Below are 25,000 nucleotides of genomic sequence, written 5' to 3' on the forward strand. Positions count from 1 at the left end.
ATCACGTCCCCGTCAAACTAAACAAGAACCAGGTTACCAGGGCCGTTTGGCCAATTTTCCTTGCTCACCGCCTAGATAGCGGCGAATTTTAAATGGTCAGCTATGGGTATGCCTTGACGAAAGAGCAGATCCAGGATGCCGAGGAGGAAATCTCGCGGGAGGAATCCACATACAGATTCGCTAGACAAGTGGACAGGCCATCCATCGGGCGTCAGTTAACCAACTAAACAAAAGCCCGACCAATATCGGCCTCTCGTCGACGTAAGGGTTCGTTGGTTCCAACATCAGCTTAGTCGACTGGTCTGGGCGAGGTCACGGCGGCAGCGTCGGCCGCGTCGGCCGCGTCGGTAGTCGCGACGCCTCATGAACTTGTCACGCGGGAGTAGCGGTACATGGAAGTAGTATTAGCAAATCGTATGTTCTTCGCTCTATAGACTTGCGTCACTATTGTCGCTTTCAGCACCGGCAGTGCTGTTCCCACTGCTGCGCTCTATGTCTTCGTCTTCGTCCGCGCTCTCGTCACCCTCGTGTAGAGCCCTATCGTCAACATATCTATACGTCTGAGGTGCTTCTGCTTGGTCTAGAAATTCGAAAAGTAGCCGATCATCACCTGACCCGTTATGCATGCTCTTGATTTCTTCTAAGAGTCTAAGTTTGGTGATAATCAGGCTCCGTTTACCTGAAGGGTCCTCAAAGAGCTGCTCAATAACGTTAACAAATTCTTGGAGACGGCATAGCTCACCACGGGCTTGGGCAGACGGCGGTTCGGTGAGCAGAGGCATGGCACCAACGGCAGCTCGGCTGGCGTGCCGCAGAAAATTCAGGACAGGTAGTGTGGGCAGGATCACGGTCGGCGTCGCCCCCCCATGCGGCGAACCACTCTCGACCGGCACCTCCCACAGCTGAAGGTCGATCGAATCCGGATCATTGAAGTTCCAGAAGCCAGATGGTGGACTCCCTGGCAAGCTCAAGTGCCGAGGTCCGGCCACCCGCAAGAGACATGCAAAGCACCTTTGAAGATCACCAGCCAGGCGCACCACCGTATCCAATGGTTGGCGAGCTACCCAGCCTGTTGTTATGGACAGTCCGCGCACCGCGCGGAAACTTTGGACGAGCTCTGCATTTCTATAGTGAAGCGCCTGATATGCTCTTTTCCACTTCGGTGAAAGAGGGAAAGCCGTTTTTTTAATCTAGACGTTCGCGTCTTAGTATAATGCTGAATCTACTCATGACCATCTACGTACCTCGAACGTGTCCGCTAAGTACCGGTATGGGTTAATGAGGGGAGCCCAGAATTGTATGCGAAAGAATGTTGGCAGATGGTTATAGCAGCAGCTCCGTCCGTGGCTTACGCTCATCTCTTTCGTCCGGTCTGGATTGAACATGACGGTGATGTAGCGACCGATGGTGTCCCGAAACAGGTTGCCAAATGGGACCGCGTCCGGGTGGCGCGCTGCGTTGTATAGATCGCGTAGTCGCTCGTAGAAGACCCGGAACGCGTTCCCGGCCCATGTCACTTTGTTCGGCGTCTCGAACAGTGTGTCGAACACATTTCTGCTCCATAGCTGCTCTTTGGGAGCCCGTTTTGCCATCCAGTTTGGTAGGCCCGTAGGGAGGTGTGGTGTGCTGTCCGGCGTCCCTGCGAGCTGCCGAATCTCCCACGCCTCGTCCAGAATATCCAGTATAGTATGCGGGGTGACCATGCGCCCAGTAGGAGTTTGAATGGACTCGAGAGCTGTCGCGAGCGAGTTTGGTCCATTGGGATACTTACGCCGTATTTGGCTGTTCTTTACTTGGTCGTATTCCTCCAATGCCTTACGCCAATACAGCAACAGCTTGCTCAGCATGTGGAGCCCGTATTCTCTTGCCACCTCCTGCGCTGCAATGTGAACCGCCGTTTTTTCGTCCGTTATGGCTATGTGTAAGCTGGCTCGGTCGTGTTCGCGTAGATGTGCTGCTTTGAGCATTAGGTCTTCGATGATGTACGCAGCCGACACGTTACTACACGCAAAAGCCCGGACACTAGACTGGGCTGCCCATTCCGGGTGCAGAGGATTGCGAGGTATGTACAATTGCAGCAGCTTCGGAATGGACAGGTGACCGTGCATCCAATCGAGCTGGTCTAGTCTGAGCCAGAGAAGGCCTAAGTCGCAGACCGTTTCGCGTAGGCCGAGTCCACGTCGTGTGTACTGGACACGCCGTCCATCTTTGATCTGCTTCAACTGCCATTGGTTCTCCCATATCCATTTGTCGGCGAAGTAGTCCCTATCGCTATTTAAGGACGACACGAGCAGTCGCAGGAAAAGCTCGGCGGTATAGAAGCACACGAGTGACCGTGAGCTCCGCTTGGCATGGGAAGATGCCTCGTCTTTCTCGCCGCTGTTAGCGAAAATATAGTCGAGTGGTTTGACAAACCGGCGCGCCATGGTGCAGACAAAGTCATTCACGTCTGCTGTTGGCAACACCCAAAAAGGCTTATGCTCAAGATCTCCCACGGACGTACAAGAGGCACCACCTACAGTTTGGTGGTCTAAAGTCCCGTCCTGCTCCCCTCGGTTAAACTTACCACCATGAAGCATCGTGAGGATGGCGTCAAGCCGAAACGTGATCTCTTTGCGGACGGCGTACCCGTTCGTGGGCGCGTCGTGGTCTGCTACAGCATCAAGATGGCGTTTATTGGCTTCCCACGCCCCCACCAGCTTCCGCCTCTGTGGCGCCCCGGTAATGGCGCTGGCACGGTCATGGCCCGCAGTGAAAACATCTTTCATCATGGTGTCTGTCAGTGCCAGGGCTGCAAGCGAAGGCGCGGCAAAAGGCCGGTAATCACTGGCAATGACAGAGAATCGTTCTTTATCACAGTTGTACGCCTTCGCATGGACGACACCTAGTTTTGGACAGCTGGGGTGGCCAGGGTCGGTTGGTTGGGGCACACGCGCCGCCACACTTCGCACTTTGGCGTCGTAGGTAGCCGCATCACGAAGGTGGTACGTGCGAAAGTACTCGGACTGGAGCCCCATATCTAGCGAAATGTCTCGAAGATCAGCGTGAAATTTCTCTAGACATCGTTTCTTCCACAAAAGTGTGACGGGGACTTCGTCCCGACCCTCTGTGGTGGACGCCGTGGCCAGATCGCGGAGCCCGATATCCAACCAGCAGGACCGGAAGTCGAGGAACATCGGGTTGAGTGCGCGCATCACATTGCTCACAAAAAGGTCCAAGGACTGACCAAGAGTCGGCTGCGCAAAGCTGTTCTTGGTGTCATGGACCTGGAATAACAGTTTGGGGTTCTGGAAGTAGGCAAATGCAGATGCGCCGTTTATGACGGAAATCCTGATTTGAGCGCATCTTGCCTGGAAGGCCTGCCAAAATTCGCCAAGGTACTGCCCTGGAACGGTGTAGCGTAAGTGGGCGGCACGAGAGCTGTCGTCTGCCGACCAGCGGTCCGTCGCTGGTTTCTCCTGATAGGATTTGCACTTGGCATTGGCGATGGCAAATGTGGAAGGCATTTCTTGTCGAAACAAAGCCGGTAGCGTGGACTGGACGGCTGGCAAGATAGCACCGTTCACCAGTTCCTCCTGGCGCGCGAGCGACAGGGTGTAGGGAGACTTGGCGGCACGTTGCTGTCGTGCTCGCTGTGGCTTTACCGGCTTGCCATCGTTGGTGTTGGGGAAAAAGACAAACACGTCCATAGGAATGCCGCCGGCGACGAACGAACCGAGCAGCGTGTGTCGTGTGTGGCCCAGGTCGACGCCATGCGGCGCGATGATCTGATTCCCCGCGATGGACCGCGTATAGGGCGGGTTGAAGGAGAGCCGGAATGAGTTGTTGTCAGGCCGGATGGCGGCGAGGCTTGTGGGGCCGAGCCAAATACTGTCCACATCCCATGCTCTCGTGATGCGCACGTCGTGTATGCGGATGTCGCACTCCGACTTGGACAGCGACAGCGATGCTGGTGGTTGGGCAAGAAGTGACTGCCATTGTCGACCCTCGGTTCGCTCGTGCTGCGGTTCCAGTGCAGGCTCGAGCCTATCTCGGATCCACTGTGTCATTTCCTGTATGGAAAAGCAGTCCCGGTCTACATCAGGCGACTGCTGATGGGGCTCTTGACCTATATGCTCCGTCAGCTCTGCAGATATGTTGGTATGTAGAGGATACATACAAGCGCAGCGACCAGACAGCGTCTCTTGGAATATGCGCAGGTAGGCATCGGATTGACGTGAGAGAAAGGTACGACCGGCGGTAGACTCAGCCGACTCAATGGCGGCAACAATCTCATCAAGAGGATGGGGAGCAACGGATGATGCTGACCCAGCTTCAGTGGGTAGTGCGTGCTGAGGTCCGTCTGGAGAGGACAAAGTCTCGACGCACGGCGTAGAATCGTCCCCAACATACCCCTCCACACTGAGATCCCAACTCTCATCCGACACAAACAAGCCGGACTCATCTCTCGCACTGCATTCTGGCTCAGAATGGTTGTCTTGGTGCTCACCCGCGCAGTCGCTGACCGTCTCGTTCACGTTTTTCGTCTCGTCGGCGGCGGACGGGTGGTCGCGTTCTTCCTCGTCATTCTCTGCGGTGGTACCAAAAAAGGTCTCGCCCGTCGACACAACAATCACCGATCGTACAAGCGTGGCGTCCGCTCCATTAGCTTCCTCTGCAGTGTGCTCATCGCCCGGGTCGGGCGGGTCGGCCGCTGTGGGGAAGGTCGCACTTGTCGATTCGACTGGCGGTTCAATCGGAGCGGGTGACAGGATACGCACTTGACTCTGGGGTGTGTTTGCCTCGTCGATGTGCTCCTGCCAGCGCGTAATGCGCTGCCTGGCCCTGTGTTGCTGGACTCGACGGGTGGAGGAAGATGTTTTGGTCGCCGACAGTGTAGGTGGAGCGTCTTCACCTCGCTTATCCGGGATAGAGACACTGCCAGTAGCAGGCCGTAGAGCAAGGCAAACAGGTGCGCTCTTCACCGTTGTTTTCTCGTGCTCTCTTGAGACTTTCGTTGTTTGGTCTGAGAGGAAGGCGTTCGGCGTAGGGCTCTTGCGCTCACGGAGGTTGTATCGTTGCTCGGGTGCTGTCAGACATGGTGGACTCTGCCTCGTCAAGTCAGTTGTTTCAACGCGGCCCAAAGCAGCACTATGAAGACCATATGTCTCGCATGACTTTTGAAGTTCGTTCTTCGAACGGCTTTGTTGGTCTTGCCGTTGACCATCGTCGGTGTCTGGGACATTGTCTTGTCCGGCATGTGTTGACGCCGCGTTGTCTCTGATCTGCTCTTCAGCATGATCGACTGTGTTTATAATGCTGATGGCAGGTTCTTGCGCCACATCGGCAATGGTTTGGTCTCGTCTTGCTTGTGCAGCGGCTTGTCGTCGACGGAATGACCGCTGTCTCTCCAATTCCCGCCGAAGTTGTTGCTCTTCGGAGGTGAGACTCACTTTTCGCCGCGTCATGACAATCCTTCAAGTCACGTAGTTGGGTACCTGTATACACGTTTTATTTTCCAACTTGGTTATTATTATAGCAAGAGAGGATAGAGATGGCTGTGTTGGGTCCTATTGCAACCGCATCCTTTTATCTAGGGTAGTGCCCCCGGGCGCAGACAGGAAAGAATGTGCGACGACACCACCGCTTGGCCATTGTTGTCTCTTTCCACCCCCTATTCTGCGCCTGTGCACTCGCCGTAAAAAGAACGAGCGGGTGCAGTGTGATAACGCGTCGCAGTTGAACAGATCATCTCTTCTTTGTTTACACATGGCCGTCACAATCACACGAGGCTGAGCTATGGACAAGGGGTCCGACCAAGCATTTCGACCAACGGGAGGTACTGTGGCTTTGACAGGGGTACCGACCATCCATTTCCATGGTCTGCATTGGCTGCCTTGCCCTCGGTGGGGAAAACGCGCTCGCCAGAAGCCGGGATGTGTAACGCTGCGGCCCGTGCCGTATCGCAGCTTGACATCTGCGTCGTCTCGAGTCAGATCTGCTTCTGCTCCATCCTACCGCACGTTAACAGGAAGATGGCATGCGCAATCCGGAATACCACTGATTTGCAGTCTAAAATCTTCGTAGAGCCGACCAAAATGTCCATTACAGCCTGCTGCAGTCAGCTATCAACTTTTAAGAGCGTGCATCTTTACCGCCCGTTCGCTGTTCCCACCTCTTGCTCTTACTCTTGCTAGTCACTTCACTTTTTTTTCTGCCAAGTTTTTTTCTATTTGCTATCTAACTGTCTAACCCGACCCCAAACCGCCCTCTAATCTAACCCTAAGTAACCCGGAATAGAGCCGCTAAAGGCCTGCCGGACCTCCCCTCCCCGCCGCCGCCTCTCCGGCGCTCCCAGCGCTGTACAACAGCCTCCCAGCAGCCACCCCAGCGCTCCCAGCGGTCAACCAGCTCCCCAACCGCCTCCCAGCAGCTCCTAGGCAACTAAGAGCCACCATAACGCCCCCCTACCCACTATAACACCTCTCTACCCACTATAACACCTATACCAACACCCTCTACCAGCTAGAACATACCTTCCAGCACCTTCTAGCAGCTAGAACACACACTCTAGCGCCCTCTAGCAGCTAGAACACACACTTTAGCGCCTTAAGCAGCTAGAATACACACTCTAGCGCCTCTATCAGCTAGAACACACATCCTAGCATCTTCCACAGCTAGAACACATATTCTAGCAACCTCCCTCCACCTACCCTACACCACCTCCTACCCTATACTACCTACCCTATACTACCTACCCTATACTACCTACCCTATACTCTCTTTCTTAGGACACTCTCCTTTTACTTTCTTTCCTTACTATTACTTTCTCTAAATATATTATTAGAAAATTCCCGAGCGAGCTAGCTTAGATAACTCAATTTACAGTTTCTAACCCTAACCCTATACTGCCTACCCTATACTACCTACCCTATACTCTCCTTCTTAGGACACTCTCCTCTCTTCTTCTTTCCTTACTATTACCTTCTATAAATGTATTATTAGAAAATTCCCGAGCGAGCTAGCTTAGATAACTCAATATACAGTTTCTAACCCTAACTTCACTATATACCCTATATTATAACCTATTAGGGCTAGGCGGCTTAACGTATAGAATAGCTGTCCTACTATATAGTAATAGATAATTCTATAATTCACCCTAACTTTAAATTAATTAGGGAATTTTCTAGACTTCCTAGATAATATCCTTTTATTTACTTACTAGTATAAATAGGTATTACTTATATAAATACGTGTATAATTTATTCTAAATAACTAACTATTAGTATTTATAATAAAATATAAACAGGAACTTTAGATTATATATAAATAGCTCTATACTAGGTTAGATAATATTAGGCGGCTTAACCCTAAATATATAAACTAGTGGTATTAATACTAGGCTTCCTCTACTTACTAGCTATACCTAGCTACTCTAGTAGGTCCCACTTCTTGCCTAAATAGGCTTTTACTAGCAAACTTTAGTTACCTATCTAGTATATAAATAATATTATCTAATTCTACTATAATCTCTATACTATATACTATAACCCTATTACTATATTACGTCTTTTCTTTTATATTTTACTAGCCTTTATCGTGAAAACCCCTTTAACTATATCTATACCCCTTTTTTAACCACGTCTACTCACCCTGTTTTTTATAGGTCTAAATTTTTAGTGCACTTTTTAACTACGTGTACTACACGTGGTCGTCGTATTAGTGTTAGTAACCCACGAAATTTTCCACGACAAGCTGGTGAAATTACTCATAACCATCTCAATCACCAACTAAATACCGCGTGTCGCCTAGCATGTACGCGCCATTCGAAGAGCAGCGGAGCGACGGGCAAAGAGTATTATTCTCTGAGGACTTTAAACGGCTCTGCTGGCCTCTCAGCGGCACGTTCCCAACCGCGCTGTCTGTTATGAAGACCATGCGTGGTGCCTTGCAAGAGATGGAGCCCCTGCAGCGCGGAAATGGAACATGGCATGAAATTGCGTTTCTACCGCTGACGCAACCGAAGGTCTCGTCTATCAATGCTTACGTTCCCATGTTGGATGAGTATGAAGGGAACTGGGTAGCGTGGCATAGGGACCACGAGGAAGCCGAGTATGTGGCAAATTGGAACTTGGATGACCATACGCGGCCGTATGGCAAGCAAGAAGAAGATTGCACCTCGGAAACGGATTCATTTATAGGTTATATCGCGAGCTGCTGTGGCCAGAACAGACCGGAGTATAAAGCCCGTCTGACAGTGCAGGTAAAGCCGGCCGCTGGCAAGGAATTCGTTACGATACATGACTACCTGTCTGGTATGTTGGCTATTAGAAGAATTTGTTTGCTTGAGGCTTTGCTTGAGACTAATTGGAATAATATAGTGGTGCATCCGTGGATGATGAGTCTCCGCGAGGATATTATACAAGCTATGACTGTTAGGGGAGACGGAACGGACATAGCACTTGAGTCCGCGCGCGCTATGGACTGGAAGATTTCCGTAAGGGCAGCTCCGTGGCACAGTATCTTGACGCATCAGATGTGGCTGAGCAATCATACTAAAACTGCGCCGCTAGATGAGGCTAGAAGGAGGTTGCTCCTGGCGGCAGGCACGTCGAGGGATTTAACTAAGCCATAGACGAGCGGATATAAGATATTTGACGCATGCTCATATTTAATTATTCTTTTGATGATTGTGTGGCACCCTGCGACGGGGATACTTATATTGGCTTAAATGTATCCACCGCAAAGGAGCAGACACCAAGCTAAAGCCGTTTATCCTACCCCATCTCCTAGCCGCTTACTAACTGACCTGTAGCTAACTGTGACGTCTTATGACGATCTTTTTCTTCACGCCTACTAAGAACGCCTACTAGGAAGCTCATTTTGACGTAGTTATGGTTATTTTCGCGTTAGCTTACATGACCATACGTTCGATACGCCTTGCCCAACAGATGCGTTTAGTCTTTGTTTGCAGCCTGACAACTAGACGGGAGAAGAGCTATTTCAACGTAGGGTTGAAGCTATCGATCTGATGGTGGCTCTATACGACAGGAAGGAATCGGGCAGAACGAGCCGTACGCAACGCCCAGCCATGGTCGAGGCTTCCAAAATGCAGGCACGAGAAATTTGACCACGTAGATCATTTCCGAGCTCACGTTGAGCAAGTCCATAGAGTAAGCCTCAGGACATCGCACCAAGTTGCAAAGAGGAGACAAGGGCAGGTAGAGCGCCGTGAAAAGGCACGAAGGGGCTGGTAGTAGAAGAAAGCCTGAGGATAGCTGCTGCTAGTATGTAATTAAACCGCCTATTGTTTTTTAATCCTATACCAAATTATAATAGTAACTACTATTAATATATACTATATTAATTACTTAGCTTAGAATACTTTAATATAACTATAATAATTACTTTAATTATATAATTATAAATAACTATATAAATAGATGCCTTTTTAGCTAACCTACTATACTAATATAGACTACTTAAACTACGCTATATATCGCGAACATATAAAACACCTATATATATTAGTTCTAAGGGTCCATCCTCTTTAATTATATTATCTACCTATTAAGATTCTAGCACAGCTCTAAAAGAGTGAAAGACCTCCTAGCACGACAGCTATTGTCAGGGTCGGCGGGCAGCGGGTAGGACGGGAAGCACACAGGCGCGTTGAATTAGATCTATTGCTACGGATAGGCACTCCTCAGGTAGGGCAGGCTCTATGTACAAGACGTAGCTCGAAGAGCTACGATCAGAAGCCTACAGAGGATTCAGCTAAATGCAGGGTCCAACGCGTGGACACGTGACTGGGGTGCAGGGTAGGTCCATGACCGGACCAGCTGTGACAGCTATCAGTATAGAAGTATTTTACTAATTACCTATATATAACTGTTAGGCTATATATTGATAGGGTTATATCTCCGTATAAGTAAATATATAGACATATTTGCGCTTACCTGAAGTTCTGCATTTAGGTTTAAGCAGTCTAGTACCAGTTTTTATGAAAGATATAGTGGCATATAAAGAGTGGTCAGCATGCAGTGTCGGACAAAAACACATGCACAGTGTGTTTTGCACCTGGAGAGGGTCCTCGTGTCCTTGGGTGTTAGGCTGGACGAAGGGTTTAGAGAAAAGAAGAAGACAGAATTATGATGAGGCGCTGACTAGCTGTAGTGGTTGTATCAGCAGCCCGGACTAATAAAGAGTTCTTGGACTCGGCTGGCTTGGGAGGGTTGTAATTGCGTGGGTGGAGGATGCGCTACCTCACGTACTGGTGCTACGGCTGCCTCCGTGGCTACCGCTGAGTGCAGTAGCGGAGACGCCCTAGGTGCAGTAACGAGGTAACACTGCCCCCGCTGAAAATACAGCAAGACCTCCAACTACAGTGCATCTACGTTATGGTTGCTGTTAGCACTGGGAACAGAGGCAGATAAGCTGGTCTGCACCAAGGACAGCATTTGCGCCAGAGCGACAGGTTGCAATAGGGCCGGGCTTGCATCTCTTAATTTATTCCTATCCATTTCTGACTGAAGCTACATGCAACTCATCCGCCCAAATACTTGACGCCATCCAGCACATTAAGCAAAGCCCGTAGAAACGATGAAGCTGACGTCGTCATTAAACACGTTCGGGTTATCAAAGTCGTGAGGTCCGCCGTTGCTGGCAATGTAGCCGACGGATTGGTAGTGGCGCCAGTAGCGAGTAGGATAGCTCCAGGAGCGAATTGAGTTACCTTGGCCGTTGAGGCCAGCTTGTGAGCAGAAAGTGGCGTCCTCGTGAAAGATCTTTGAGTTGTCGTTTTGATCAAGCATAAGCTGGTAGTTGGAATGACGGATAAAGTGTCCAGGGGAGTCAACAGACTCGAAAGAGTAGCATCCACTGTTGCCGAGGCCCGTTCGAACGTGCCAGCTAGCGCGTTGCTTAAGGCCACCATCGCTAGAAGAGTTGACCACTTCTGTGTCGACAGTGGCACCATCATGGGCAATATAGCGGTCGGAGCAACAGGGTGTGGTGACGCGGAGAGAAACTGGCGATCCAACATGAAGTGCAGGGCCACTGTTCAGCGTTGCGGGGGCATACTTGGCGGCGACAATATCGGCCTGAACCTTATTCTCGGTGTCATCGCTTGGGTAGCCAGTGGTCATGACACCTTCATAAAATGTGCCCTGAGCCCCGTTGCTGTTGTCACCACCTACACCAAGTAGAACAGCGCCCTTTTTGTCCATAGGGGAGTATCCGCCATCCGGGCGTTGACCGTTGTAAAAGGTAGAGAGGGAGCCCTGCGTACCGTCGCCTCCACGAATCGCCCAGTGGTTAGGCTCACCCTTGACAATAGCAGTAACGAAGCGCGAGTTGATGGTAGGGTCGGCGGGGTTGTTGATATGATCTTTTCCGGAAAACAGGCCGTTCTCCAGATCGGCCATGATCCAGGGCCCGCTGCCAGAGCCAGTGCCACGACCAGAGCCATCTCCAGTTCCAAAGTAGATAGCCTCCATAGCACCATTGTTAGGGTCGGTGTTATCTCTCTCTGCATTACCATAGTCAAAGCAGCAGGCTGTGTTATAGTGGGTGCCGTCAAAAACGGCGTACATGCCCTCGGGGGCATCCCCCGTCGCGGTGCCGTTAGGCTGGTCATTGCGATAACCGGTGAAGGGAGAGATGAACACGCCGTACGCCTTGTGGCCGTTGAGGGTGACGGGTGCGCCAATGGCGCTGGCGAGGTAGTCGTAGCCACCGGGTTCTGGCCCCCGAGCCGCGCCGCCAGGCGGGGCCTGGGTCAGATCATTACCATGACCAGACTGATCGTAGATGATGGTAATAAGACAGGTGGTGCCAGCACAGAACTCATCCTGACTTCCGCCATCGGCCACACCGCCGGCGGACAATGGACGAACGTCTCTCCTCGCGCTGTCAGATCCGCGCTTGATTTGATAGAGTGACCCAGAGTAGTGGCTGAACAGAGCTCGGGTGGTGCTGTGCGCGGCGACACAGGGGGTGCCACCAGCCGCATAAAGGTCGCAGGGGCCGGCATTCACGAGTGACGCAGCGATGGCGGCAACGCCCAAAAAGGCAAGCTTTGAAGCTGCAGGCATGTTGGTTATTATAGATGTGAAGGCGGCGCTACAGGTCGATATAGTCGTCCAGGCAGCGGAGAGGCCATGCAGAGGATTCGGCAGGGTTGCGAGTCTTTATACTTTGAACACATTGTCCTGATCCCGGCTGTCCGAGCTAAGAGCCAGCCGCCTGGTCTGTTCAAAACTCATACGTTGCCACATGATGTCTACCAGAAGCAACTTCACTCGTAAAAGACTAGCAGGGAGGTTGTCATGAAGCTGGGGTGCGACCGTGCGAGGCAGACCGCCACGATCATTTGCCGGCACCGACGTAATGCGGATCATACGGCTCCCCGCATCGCTGTGAATGGTTATCCCGATGGGGAAGGTATCATTATTTCATGATGCTAGCTCGAATCCTTTACCCCTCCAGCAAGCAGATGTCTGACAGGCGGCTGCAAAAGAAAGCACGCGCTGGTGGGGGCATGCACGGCCGTATCTCGGGGCCGGAACTGCCTTGGAGCAGGCCAGGTCCATTGTCATCGGTATTCGTTTTTCCCGATGGTCTTGAGGAGACTACGGAATCTAGCAGCACGGGCGGTCCAATCATACAAAATAGCCCTTACAGTCAGCCAATCTAGCACATCTGTGTCATTGGTGCGGCTGCTGTTGAACTAGACATGAAGGGCAGCTGCCCAACCATCCCCACGAAAGCTTAGGGTCGGCAGCTGTAAAAAGCCGGCGACCGGAAGGTTATGAATTGAGAAAGCACTTCCCATACGTATCGAGGCATAGAATGACAACTATGATTGCAAAATCTCGTTGGTCAAATTTGGGTACTGTTTGGCCGTTCATCTAGCCCGAATTTATGTATCATGTAGCACTCGCACAACGCGAGAGGCATTGCAATCGTCGTCGGCTGCGAGTCGGTGCCGAGGGCGCTGGACCCTGACACTCGAATTGGGGCATGACGGCCATAGCCACATACAGTCATGGGGCCAAAACTTATCAGCAGTGAAACTTCGTTGCCGTGACTAAAAATCCAGGTAGATTTCTTGTTCAGCCCGGTTTTTATCAATGACGGTCTAGAATTTCGGCATTAACGGTTTTTGTACTTCCCACGGAGTATACTTAATCCAACCAGCTACATGCCCTGCGCCTTGCAGTGGCAGGATTATGAGGCTCAGGATCCACAGGCGCACACTGGTGGCAATGCGACTTCTTGTTTGTTTGGCTAGGGCCAGGCGTTGTATGGTATCTAGACCGTGCTCGATCCCTGGCGAACACCCGCCCATTTGAGCGCGGCGATGTATTGGCGGGCGTGGCGGGACATGACAAGCAAATTTAGGCAGGCATGGAGTTGAAGGAGTCGTGATGGGTTCTCCACTAAGAGCAACTCGGTAATGTTACTGGAATTTCTCTTCAGTGAGTGGCTGATTCTGCTTCGATAGATTCACTACTGAGGAGTTAGATATACCAAGCGGCCGCAAGCGGGTAAGCACTCAGAGCTGCGTGTGCGCTCGCGTGTGCGCAGTAACTAACTAAGCCAATGGATAGCTGCCTATCGGGGAGTTAGTCAAGTACGTTACTCGCTCGGTCGCTCGGTCGCCCGTTGAGCAGAGCAATAGTGCTTGCGACGACCATTGATCAGGCAAGTACCAGTATGTCGCTATAACATGACTTGACTCGATTCCCCAAATTGTATAAGCCAAACTCTCCAATAACTTTGCACACAATTTAAAGGTTCGCAACGGACAGATGATTTGTTCTCAGCCGGCGCCACCAGCCACCGGGGCTGACCAGTACGAGCAGCATGCACCGCGACGCCTAGCCCCGCTTTCAGTGGCTCGAGAGTGCCGGGACAGCTCCGGAAGCATGGTCTGCGACCGGGTGCGACATCATCGACTTCAAGCTTCTCCTGGCCACAAGTCAGTGCTCGTTGCTGCAGCTCGCGATTGCGTGGCTCCCTTTTCATAGTTGAGATTCCATCAACGTGTTTGCCAGCCAACACAACCGCAGCTGCCCTTCCCCTAGCATTCTTCGAGGGCGCGTTTCCCCAGCCGCCCGCCGACTCCAGGACACGGCAGCCGACTGAGTTCATCGACGAGGCTGCTCCCTGCAAAGACGGAACACCTTCTTGTCCATCATATACGACATGTCTCTCTTCGGGACATCGCCCACAGAGGACAATGCTCCTTCGACACCGAGTCGATCGCGTGGCGGACGCGGAGCAGGCCTCTTCGATGACGACGCCCCAGTGTCGTCTAGCGACGCCGGCCTATTTGCCGATACGGAGCAACAAGGCGCAGGAGATGATGACAATCACGTCGACTCCCCATGGGATATGCCCACCCCGCGCAAACATCAGAGCCGTGCCGAGCTGATCCGAAAGCTGCTGCCCGTAGCAGACGTCCCCGAGAGCTACATTGAGACGTTTGAAGCCGTGGTGCGGCAAGATGGCGACGATTCCGGTAGAGTCGCAGCCGCCGGCATCGCCAAAGTCTTTGCCACAGCTCGTGTTGATGCTGACACCCAGGCGACCATCATGTCTTTGCTTGCGGCCGGCGGCAACGCCTCGAACCTGACGCTGGGTCGCGGCGAGTTCAGCGTCCTGCTTGCGCTTGTGGGTCTAGCCCAGGAAGGCGACATCATCAGCCTTGATGGGGTCGATGAGCGCCGAACAAGTGAGTATTTTTGCCATTTCGCCTTTTTGCACTTCTGCATTTTCGTTCAAATGCTCGATGACTCTTCAACTCGTCTGCCTCTGTGAAATCGCATGTTCTGTCTCAGCTCTGTACCAACCCTTGCAACACCCCAGCCCGTCAGTGGACCGCTTCAAAAGGCTAACGTCCAATTTCGCCAGACCTTCCCCGGCCCAAGCTCGCCGGCCTGACCGCCGAACCCGTCCTTCCACCCATCGCTGAGCTCGCCGCGAAGCCTCCCCAAGCGCCCGTTACCGCCGCCGCCATTAACGAAGCTCCCCAGATCCCTAAGCAGCACCAAGCGATCCTTCGGCCAGCCATGGATGACCCCGAAGCCGATCCCTGGAACACGCCCGACATGCACAAGGGCCACACCCACACGAAGCCGAACGGCATCGGCGGTGCTGTGGCCAACAGCCACTCGACATTTGCAACCTCGGCAACGGCTGCGCCGGTGCCTCCGACACCTTCTGAATCCTACTCTGCTCCCCCTCGCAACGACACAGTGTCGAGTCCCCGACCGAATAGTGGTATCGCCGGGCCGGATGGCTGGGGCTCCGGCTTTTATGCTGAGCAGCAGACGCCACCCGTCGGACCCAGCAGCACCAACCTGTTTGGCAGCGATGATGCTGGTCGCGCGCCAGAGACCGCCGGACCTGTACCGCCGTCACTAAATCCCAGTCGAAGCACGGTCGGTCGTACCGGAAGCGCTGTCGAAGAAAGCGTAATTGTCTCTCTGATGCCAGGCAAAGAAGGCGTTTTCATGTTCCAACATCACAACTACGAGGTTACCAGCCAGAGACGAGGAAGCAAAGTAATCCGCCGATACAGCGACTTTGTCTGGCTCCTCGACTGTCTGCACAAACGCTATCCCTTCCGCGTTTTGCCTCTGCTGCCTCCAAAGAGAGTTGCAGTGAACGGCAACCATCTCTCCAACGACGGCGCATTCATCGAGAAGCGACGAAGGGGTCTAAGCCGCTTTATCAATGCCCTCGTCAGGCATCCCATCCTCAGCCAGGAACAGCTCGTGGTCATGTTTCTGACCGTTCCCACTGAGCTCGCTGTGTGGCGCAAACAGGCCACAATCTCTGTCCAGGACGAATTCACCGACAAAGCGCTACCTCCGGGCCTCGAGGATTCTCTTCCACCCACGCTCGAAGAACTTTTCACCAAGACAAGATCTGGTGTAGTTCGCTCGGCGGAGCTATACATCAACGTATGCAACATTATGGACCGTCTAGTGAAGCGCACTGAAGGTGTCGCTGCCGACCACGCTCGTGTCGCCATGTCTCTTGCGTCTCTTACCGAAACATCTACCGATACGTATGCTACCGACACGAACGAGGTTCCGCTGCTCAATGACGGTCTCACTGCCATGAGCAGACATTTGCGGACATGCCAATCGCTGCTGGAGGACGAGAGCAAAGGCTGGGATGAAGGCGTGCTCGAGGACTTGAAGCGCCAGCGCGACGCTCTCGTCAGTGTGCGCGACTTGTTTGAACGCCGCGACAGGCTAGACAAGGACAACATCCCTTCGCTAGAACGCCGCATCCAGACCAACGAAACCAAGTTGGCGACCCTGCGCGGAAAGCCCGACGGCACAGTCAAGCCTGGTGAGATAGACAGGGTTGCGGAGAACATCATCAAGGTATGTCTCGTGTGCCACTCTTATTTGTCGCTTGCCTGCTAACAAATCACGTAGGACAAGGAATCTATTGTTCAGCAGCACAACCGCTCCATCTTTGTAAAGGAGTGCATTCGCGACGAGCTCATCACCTTCCAGCTAACGCAGTACCACGTCAGCCGATGGAATCAGGACTGGGCAGGGGAGCGTGTCAAGTATGCCGAGATGCTGGCCGACAACTGGCGGCGGCTACTGGACCAGCTCGAAGGCATGCCGCTGGGCTACTGATAGCGTCATGGACACACGAGCATGCATCTTTCACATATACACGATGATCATTGTACTTTTGTATTGACTATGCGCTATATTATTTCCTAGTCTGTTTTTAGAATGCTGTTACCCTAAATAGCGAGCAAATAATAGCATTGGACCTAAATTGCGGCTATAATTCGCCTTCGTGTGTGTTGATATTGCTTTCTCTGTTGGAAACATGTATTTAGATATGGCTTATTTCTGCTTTTCTTACTTGTACATGCATGCTGCACATTTACCACTGATCTGTTACTGCACCGTGGCTTGCGTCCCCTACTAAGCGTGCATACTTGGCTAGTGTACCTCTTTTGACCCTCGGCTCCGGCGGTGTCCATCCTGCCTTTCTTATCCCCATTTCCTCGTCCGAAATGGCCACATCAATGCGGTTCGTCTCGGCATCAATAGTCATCTCGTCGCCATTCTTGATCAGGGCGATCGGTCCGCCGACGGCTGCTTCGGGCACCACATGGCCAACGATGAATCCATGAGAGGCACCGCTATATCTTCCGTCCGTGACGAGCGCCACATTCGTCAAACCAGCACCCATGATGGCCGCTGAGGCACGGAGCTGCTCCGGCATACCTGGACCGCCCTTAGGGCCTTCGTAGCGCACGACAATAACGAGGTTGCCATCTTCGCGCTTTATCTCGCCGCGGCTGAGCGCCGTGTTTAGATCACGCTCGCAGTCGTAGACACGGGCTTTGCCAATGAACCGCAGGCCTTCTTTACCGGTAATCTTGGCGACAGCACCTCCAGGCGCAAAGTTGCCCCGAAGAATTCGGATGTGGCCGCTAGACTTGATGGGATCTTCCAGTGGGCGGATAATTTTCTGTCCAGGATCGAGCGATGGCCAATCAGCAACATTTTCCGCAAGTGTCTTGCCCGTCACAGTCATGATAGAGCCGTCGACAATATTCTTGGCGATAAGCATCTTGAGCACGGACGGTGTGCCACCGACCTTGTACAGGTCCTCCATCATGTAGTGCCCACTGGGTGCGAGATCGGCTAGGTACGGCGTGCGGTCGCTCGCGCGCTGAACGTCGTCAATGGTAAGAGACACGCCTGCGGTGTTAGCCATGGCGAGGAAGTGCAGGACGCCATTGGTGGAACCGCCGAGGATCATGGTTAGAACGAGCGCATTCTCAAAAGCCTTGCGGGTCATGAGATCTCGTGGCCGTATATCCTTTGCCATGGTAGTCTTGATGACCTCAGCCGCACGCTCGCACTCGCGCGACTTCTCCGGTGACAGCGCCGGATATGACGAGGAGCCCGGTAGGGTCAGGCCCATGGCCTCAATAGCTGTGGCCATGGTATTGGCTGTGTACATACCACCACAGGCACCAGCCCCTGGGCACGAGTGGTGCTCCAGATCAGACAGCACGTCGCTGCTCTCGCGACCGGGCTTGCCAGGATTGGTCTTGGCATGAAGGCGCCCATAAGAATAGGCACCGGCAGCCTCGTAGCACGTCGAAATATTGACTTCCTTTTCAAGAAGGTCGGAGTGCCCCTTGCGGATGGTTCCACCGTAGATCATGATAAATGGTCTGTTGTGACGCGCGGCGGCCATGATGACGCCGGGCATGTTCTTGTCGCAGCCGGGGATAGAGATGTTGGCATCGTGGTGCTGGGCGCAGGTGACGGACTCGATCGAATCGGCAATGATTTCGCGTGACTGAAGAGAGAAGCGCATGCCTTGTCACTTTAGCCTTTGTGCAAAGTAGAAGATTGGTGGCGGTACTTACCGTCGCCGCCCATGGTAATGGCGTCTGACACGCCAATAGTGTTGAACTGCCAGCCCAGCATGCCTTCCTTTTCGACTGCGCGCTTCACTATCTGACCAAAATCAAGCACTATTCAATTTAGCACACAAAATTACGACTCCGGCCATGGTTGTACGCACAGTGTGTACTGGAATGCAGCGTTAGCGTATGGATACTGCGCCGCAAGACGGGGGTACTCACTTGCACGGATTGCCCTGCCACCAGACCGTTGCGATACCGACCTGGGGTGCATTTTTCATCGTCTTCTCGTCAGGGACGCCTGCACCGTACAGCATGGCTTGCGCACCCGGGAAGTCATGGTCTCGTGTGATACCGGCAGACCAGCGGTTGAGGGCGCCGCCAGGTGGCAAACAGTTGAACTGGATAAAATCGTTCGAGGATTTTGGGTCCGGACCGGGGACCGGCGGCTTGTTTGCGGACATCTTTAACTTGAAGTCGTTGAAGCAAGACAATACTTGATTCCCAAGCTCGAAAGTGGTGATTAGCTTCGGTGCCGAGTGCACATAAGACCACGTTGTATTTCTACCTGTATTCTTCAGTAGCTCGCGGTAGCTCTGTTCCGCTGACGACCAGTCCAGCTTTAAAGGTCACGCGAGTTGTAAAGACAAATTTACTCCCAATGTCCTTCCAGCAGCCGGGTTTGACGGGAGGGAAACGTCACGTTTTCCTGAGCGGGCGAGCTTCCCGCGTGGATTTATACTTTTCCCCCACGGACGAGCTCCCCGCACTCGAAATGCACCCATCCCAAGCATAAGCTGCGCACTACACGACACTAACTACAGACACTCTCCACTATGAGGACCCATCACGCCGTCAGCTACAATGTTAGCGACGTGAGTGGCTGGTGGTCTGTCGCTGTAATTGATCCCGAACTACGAATCTTGGGCGCTTTACACCCTTGCTCTCGGTGCGTCGTCCTGTACATCCCCGCAACGCCACCAGTTCAGCTGCGGCCTTCTGTCCGATGGCAAACTACCAGTACATAGGCTATCGATATCTACATACGCAATCGGGAATTGCGAGTCAGACCTTTTTCCAATTACAAAATAATAGTCACGATTTCTTTTTTCTGTATCATTCGACCACAAGCAAGGGCCATCTAGTCTATCGTGCCCTAGCTACACGCACTGGGTCGTAGTATTCGAGCCGCTGTTTACGCTGACTGTTCGACTGCCATTTCGATTTATCTCAAATCCACATAGAAACGCTTGGACATAGAACGTTGGCCATGTTCGGTCTGCTCGCAGCGGACAGCGTTGGGGTAAATCAATTTTTTATTCATGTGCAAGCACATCTATCGCAGTTGCTCAATCATCAGCTAGTCCATCAGTTACAAATAATTCCAAGCGCCTCGCGAAAAAAGTTGACTCGCTGCATGCCCAAGAAGATAATATTCCGCTACCTGTCACGCAGGAGCATGTTTGGAAGCGCGATCTTTCTGCAGAAACCAAAAATGAAACGTAGTAAAGAGTGATGCTTGACATTTTAAACACTCTTTCCCTAGTCCGCAGAGATGAGGGATGATATCCTAGTCTTGTCACGAGAGGCCATGGCATGGCTCAAGCTCATCTTATCATCCTCCTTCGGGCTGGCGAGAGGACCGTAGGCTGGGCTGCAGCAACGGCCACTCTTCCAGGCCTTTTCCAGTGTAGCAGGGCCTAGCGAGGAGCCGTACTCGGCAGCAACCAAATCCCAAAACCTGTCGCGATGGGCCGCATAGACAGAGTGCAAGCGGTTAAGATCGACGTGAGCAGGTGAGTGCGTCGAGGTGGAGGGCAGGGGGAGGCTGTGGTCCAGACGGAGCGAGGACGGCGCGGTAGGCAGCGAGGACTCGCGGTGGAAGGATACGGGAGGAAGCTGTGCGTGCGGGTCGTGCATGGATGGGGGATATCCAAGAGGCGAACTGGCACGCGAGTTGAAGCCCATGGAGGCTGGCTTGGGTAGAATGGTAGGTACCCGCGGCGAACAGCTGCTGGTCATGATACTGGGGAGCTGTACATCGTTGAGCTGGGGGGGCGGGGTCATAACAAAACGTCCATCGAGACGGCGAGGAGGCGAGACGGATCGTGAAGCGCGATCGTAGTTGGGGCTTGGCGTCATGTTGGGCATGATAGGGGATTGGTCAGATCCGGACGAACTTGAGGCAGTGCGCTTGCGGCGACTGCTTCCGTGCGAAAGCTGGTGATAGTGCAGGCGGCATGCAAGCTCAGTCTTGTTGAGATGAGCGGCAATGTGCTTGTACGGCATCTTTTGGAGACGGGTGCGTAGAAGGTAGGCCTCCTGTTAGTGTGTTAGTAGACGGACCCTGGTTCGGTCGTTCCCTCGGTGACTTGCCTCATCCTCTCGCCAAGCACGACCACCGCCGGTCATGGAGCTCTTCTTGTTCCTTGCATGGGCTGGAGCCTCGATAATGTGAGCAGAGATAGTCTGTGTGCGAGACATGTTTGCAGATTATAGGCGTGGCAAGTGAGCTGCAGGGTTGTATGCGTGTGTGCGTGTGTGTGTGTGTGTGCGTGGGTCGTGGTAATGGTAAGATATTGGCAGCCAGGCCAATTGTCGGTTTGATAACCTGGTCTTTGTTGCAGATAGCTGTGCTGTTGTAATCGTGTAGATTCGGTTCCTCTCGAATTGGGACTGAATGGTATCACCAGACAAATCCTCGTGTGTCAGTAAAAGAGAGTGATTCGGAATTAGTTGGATATATTGAGCTTCTTTTAAAAGTTGCGTATTGAAGAAAAGAATGTATGACGGCCAAGCCAGTTGGTCGACAAGAAAAAGAGCGTAGGGAAATGAATGAGTGAAAGGGCGTTGGAAAGGAGAGTAGGCTCGTAGGCACGTTAAGGAAGGACTGGTAATACGCAACCGATAAAGCAAAAAAGTATTATAGCAGCACTGCAATACAAGTCCAAGTAAAATAAAGACCAGAGAAGAGAAGAGAGGAGCTTTACAGCAGGGCCAGGGCAAGACGATGATATTATAATGACAAAAGGACCGTGGATTCTACACAGGTTTACAATGCTATGCACGCAGAAACAGCTTGGCGGGTGGTGATGTTTGGAGGGGCCGCGACTCTGCTAGCTGCTGCATGCATTCAGGGGACCCCCTTGTCAACTATGAGATCTAGCTTTGTTACAGGCCGACCAGGCCGGGGTGGGTGTGCGGGACTGTAACATGTTGCCCGTTTTTTTGACAGGCAGCCAGTAAAAGGGAGACAAATCAGTCTCGTCTTGTCTTGTTGAACCTAAAAACCTTTTTAGTCGAGTGTGTCTGATTCCTGCTGAGAACAGACTTTAATGGGCCTACCAACGCCAGTTTGAGGTTGACAGCGAGCAGTGACATTTCCAATCGCATAGTCTGATGATGACGTTTCTGTTCCCCCCACGCTTGTTGCAAGCGCCAAGCGAGGATTTTTGCATAACATTGGAAGGTCATGAGCACATTTCAGCCTCGTTTCGATTATGCAAAATTTCCACAGCGTCCAGCGAGCTAAACAAGGCAGCCCGCCCTCACCGCCGCCGTCCGTAGAGCGTGTGACCTGCTGCCACCAGGTCGGCTTCTGGATAGGGGTAAAGCTGCCCGTTTTCCATTCTTGTATTGTATACCAGTGCATTGTAATATGAAATGACATCCGCTTGAAATGGCACTGAGCTATGGAGACGGCGTAGTGAACACATCGGGTCACGCCCGACGCGGTGCGGCCTACTACCAGTAGGAACCACAGGGTCCTGTTCTTGCACTATCGCAAGCGTCCCACCGGTTGGCCAGTGTATGTGATTGATTAAAATGTGCCGTGCAATGCATGCATACAAGCAAGCAGGTCAGTTATGTATACTGCCAGGGAATGTACCAGGGGTTAGGCAATACTGGAATCTGTTTAGCTGAATTACGTCGTAAACGAGGCAACGCAGCTCAGGCTGTGCGCCATGGAGGTCGTCTTGGCGTCTGATCTATCTGGTTTTTACGACAGCAGAGACGACTCGAGCTGGTCTGCTAACTCGGCCTTGCCTTGGACCCACCACACTAAATTGGACGTTTCGGCCATCGGATGTGTACTAGTTAGTTAGTAAGTTAGTGTCAGGGGGGGTCAGTCTCAGGCTCCCAGTAGTGTACCTGGCACGGAGTACGGAGCACCGGGGAGCCAAACCTGTTCGTGCGTGGTTTGGAATGCTTGCCTAGCGGGGGGACGCGGATGCAGTGGCAGGGTGTGCTGTGGCCGAGACTGTCCTGTAGCACCAGATCCATAGCGGGGTGTGTTTGTTTAGTTTGAAAAATGGTCGTTGTCGAAACTCGTTGAGGCTGATCTGTTTCGTGGCACCGTGTAGTGTTACGGTGAGTTGAGAAGAAGACTGCTAGAGTAAGGGCTCGGCTTTTCTCTTGTTTGGCCTCTTTTCTTAGGATTCTCTATCGCTTTGGGCAACATCTGCTGGACCCGTCTAATGCAACAATAATTCGCCGTCTAGACTCAGGGAAAGTCGAAATGCCAGGTGCCAGTGGTCCAACAACAAAGGTTGTGTTTTCCTTTTTTTTTTTTTTTTTTTTCGTCTCTTGCGCTCAATCAGTCCCGTTGAAATTGCCGCCAGTCTGCTCTGCCTTGGGATTCTTCCTACTACGAAGTAGTCGGATTTCCTTCTTGTTTGTTTTGTCACCATGTGATATGAAACCAATGTCTGGCGAAACCAGGGTGCTGACGTCTGCGCCACACAGAGAGGGTATCCGTACCGTATCGGGGGCTCTACGTTGAAACTGGACCAGGCTGCACATCTCACCGCGAGATGATGTTCCGGTAGGCGCACACCCCTGGCAGAAGATAGCCCACAACCCGCAAATTATTAGCCCAAAATGAAAGGTGGTGCTGGCAGGGCATAATATGCATAGCGAGGAAGGGAAATGAGCAGGTGGCGGGCATAAGGCAGACTGGATGGACGATTATTAGGGACCTAGAGGAGCGTCTGATTTCTTCATTCGTTGCGCAAGTTTTGCACTAAAAGCTGATGAGGGAATAAAATCGGAAATTCTGTAAAAGCTCTCCCACTTTGCCTGCGGAGACAATTCTGCATTTGTGCGATTGAGACGAAACGGCTGCAGAGGCCTGCGCCGCGCCGCGTCAAAAGTCGGACATTCAGCCGCTGGGCTCAGCGCCAAGTGACTGTCCATTCGAGTTGTTGCCACTCAGTCTCGATCTCCAGAGGCGGACGGTTGAAGAGAAAGGTCTACTGGCGAAAACTCGAAATGGATTAATCTTCTTGTAGAAATACTCCGTTGTATGTTCGCATTCCATGCAATTACTACTCCCGCTCTTTGCGATGGGACTGTAAGCTTTGGGTCGTTTCGAGCTCCGGGTGTTTACAGGGCACCCGTCAGCTATGATGCGATACACTAGACTATCTCGACAGCCTGCTATAGGTAGCGCCCGCGCATTATACTTGGAGAATCCGTGATTTTCCGTGATTTTCCATGATGCAAAGCTAGGGCGGCGAAAAGAGAGGGCCAGAGCAGCCCATGCGGGACGGGCAAGGCTGACTAAGGCAAGAGGCAGGACAACGGCGCAGACGGAGGAAATTGATGAGCCAGTTTCGGCGGCGTAGTGAGGAAATTGCACCTGAGCTTGTTTTGCGGAGCTGTGAGAAACCAGACGACGGCGAGCAACCAGGGGCCGTCGGTAGGCACAGCCGGGTGAGAGTTGTGCCGATCGAGGCTCTGTATCGGGCACCTTTTAAGGTGCTTCATTATCCTCCAGGAGGTTGTCCGAGCAAGACGAGCAACATGACGTAGAGTGCAAGGCAGTGCAAAAGTGGTGTAGACGCATTGTGGCTACGGCGTGCGGGAAGCGGTTCGTTTGGCATAGAGACGAAGAGCAGGGGCGCGCCGTTTGAAGCGGTTTGAGCTGCGTTTGGGTGGTGTCGCGGTGTCAAGTGGCGGTATAATGGTGGGATGTTTTGCAGAGCGGCCAAGGTGCTAGATGGGATGGAGCTTACCAGCTTCCAAATTATGGACGTTGAAGTATCAGAGAAAGTTGGGTCACTGCGTAATAGGTGGTCCGCTGGGGAGGTGGAAGGTGGTCTTTCCGCCTCACGATGTGCGGGGCAACGAACGGTCCAGAGAGCAATGGGAGACAGTGGCTACCCTGTAGCTGCATAGTTGGTTTTACAAACTCGCATGCTGGGCGCGAAATGATGGCTCAGGTCTCGAAAGAAATCGGATAATTTAGGTGGCTCAGGAGTGCTATTATTCTGAGGCACGATACGACTATTACAGCTTCAGAGGCTGGCCTGAATAAGCGTGGTTCTGTTTCTCTGTTGGCGCAGTGCGATGTCATGGTCAAAAACTTGTTACCCACCATGGTCCACCCAAAAAGCTACGAAAGAAACAGCCGACCCTCATAAGCTGCCTCGTGCAACAACGCCGTGGCGTTGGCGTGTGTATTTAAAACGAACCGACTGCGAATAGCCTCGATATTAAAGTTAAGGCGGTGATCGCAGATGCGGGAGTTTCGTCGAACTGCTCCTTAGCTCACTTGAATCACTTTCTATCTGGTACTACGACAGA

At 52.5% G+C, this 25,000-nt stretch overlaps 7 protein-coding genes across 7 annotated transcripts; 3 read left to right on the top strand and 4 right to left on the bottom strand.

Annotated features, from left to right (window-relative positions):
- Positions 1 to 7,792: 7,792 nt before the first annotated feature.
- Positions 7,793 to 8,603, top strand: LMH87_003103 (uncharacterized protein; the record flags this gene model as incomplete). The annotated part of the gene is made up of 3 exons (XM_056202113.1): positions 7,793 to 8,294; positions 8,361 to 8,476; positions 8,553 to 8,603. The coding sequence occupies 3 exons, from the start codon at positions 7,793 to 7,795 to the stop codon at positions 8,601 to 8,603; spliced, it is 669 nt and encodes a 222-aa protein (XP_056047883.1).
- Positions 8,604 to 10,559: 1,956 nt separating this feature from the next.
- LMH87_003104 (uncharacterized protein) lies at positions 10,560 to 12,074 on the bottom strand (the record flags this gene model as incomplete). The annotated part of the gene is made up of 1 exon (XM_056202124.1): positions 10,560 to 12,074. The coding sequence occupies one exon, from the start codon at positions 12,072 to 12,074 to the stop codon at positions 10,560 to 10,562; it is 1,515 nt and encodes a 504-aa protein (XP_056047884.1).
- A 1,364-nt stretch (positions 12,075 to 13,438) lies between these two features.
- LMH87_003105 (uncharacterized protein) lies at positions 13,439 to 14,012 on the top strand (the record flags this gene model as incomplete). Its single annotated transcript, XM_056202136.1, has 5 exons — positions 13,439 to 13,460; positions 13,507 to 13,529; positions 13,593 to 13,615; positions 13,687 to 13,696; positions 13,779 to 14,012. The coding sequence occupies 5 exons, from the start codon at positions 13,439 to 13,441 to the stop codon at positions 14,010 to 14,012; spliced, it is 312 nt and encodes a 103-aa protein (XP_056047885.1).
- Positions 14,013 to 14,190: 178 nt separating this feature from the next.
- LMH87_003106 (uncharacterized protein) lies at positions 14,191 to 16,649 on the top strand (the record flags this gene model as incomplete). The annotated part of the gene is made up of 3 exons (XM_056202148.1): positions 14,191 to 14,719; positions 14,899 to 16,385; positions 16,440 to 16,649. 3 exons carry the CDS (start codon positions 14,191 to 14,193, stop codon positions 16,647 to 16,649), a joined length of 2,226 nt encoding a protein of 741 aa, XP_056047886.1.
- Positions 16,650 to 16,908: 259 nt separating this feature from the next.
- Positions 16,909 to 18,876, bottom strand: LMH87_003107 (uncharacterized protein; the record flags this gene model as incomplete). The annotated part of the gene is made up of 4 exons (XM_056202159.1): positions 16,909 to 18,365; positions 18,416 to 18,523; positions 18,574 to 18,581; positions 18,635 to 18,876. 4 exons carry the CDS (start codon positions 18,874 to 18,876, stop codon positions 16,909 to 16,911), a joined length of 1,815 nt encoding a protein of 604 aa, XP_056047887.1.
- A 1,078-nt stretch (positions 18,877 to 19,954) lies between these two features.
- On the bottom strand, positions 19,955 to 20,896 carry LMH87_003108 (uncharacterized protein; the record flags this gene model as incomplete). Its single annotated transcript, XM_056202172.1, has 2 exons — positions 19,955 to 20,734; positions 20,789 to 20,896. 2 exons carry the CDS (start codon positions 20,894 to 20,896, stop codon positions 19,955 to 19,957), a joined length of 888 nt encoding a protein of 295 aa, XP_056047888.1.
- Positions 20,897 to 21,670: 774 nt separating this feature from the next.
- On the bottom strand, positions 21,671 to 22,696 carry LMH87_003109 (uncharacterized protein; the record flags this gene model as incomplete). The annotated part of the gene is made up of 4 exons (XM_056202184.1): positions 21,671 to 21,695; positions 21,758 to 21,837; positions 22,471 to 22,506; positions 22,565 to 22,696. The coding sequence occupies 4 exons, from the start codon at positions 22,694 to 22,696 to the stop codon at positions 21,671 to 21,673; spliced, it is 273 nt and encodes a 90-aa protein (XP_056047889.1).
- Between the last annotated feature and the right edge of the window lie 2,304 nt (positions 22,697 to 25,000).

The sequence above is a fragment of the Akanthomyces muscarius genome, chromosome 2 (genome assembly GCF_028009165.1).
Source record: "Akanthomyces muscarius strain Ve6 chromosome 2, whole genome shotgun sequence".
Classification (NCBI taxonomy): domain Eukaryota; kingdom Fungi; phylum Ascomycota; class Sordariomycetes; order Hypocreales; family Cordycipitaceae; genus Akanthomyces; species Akanthomyces muscarius.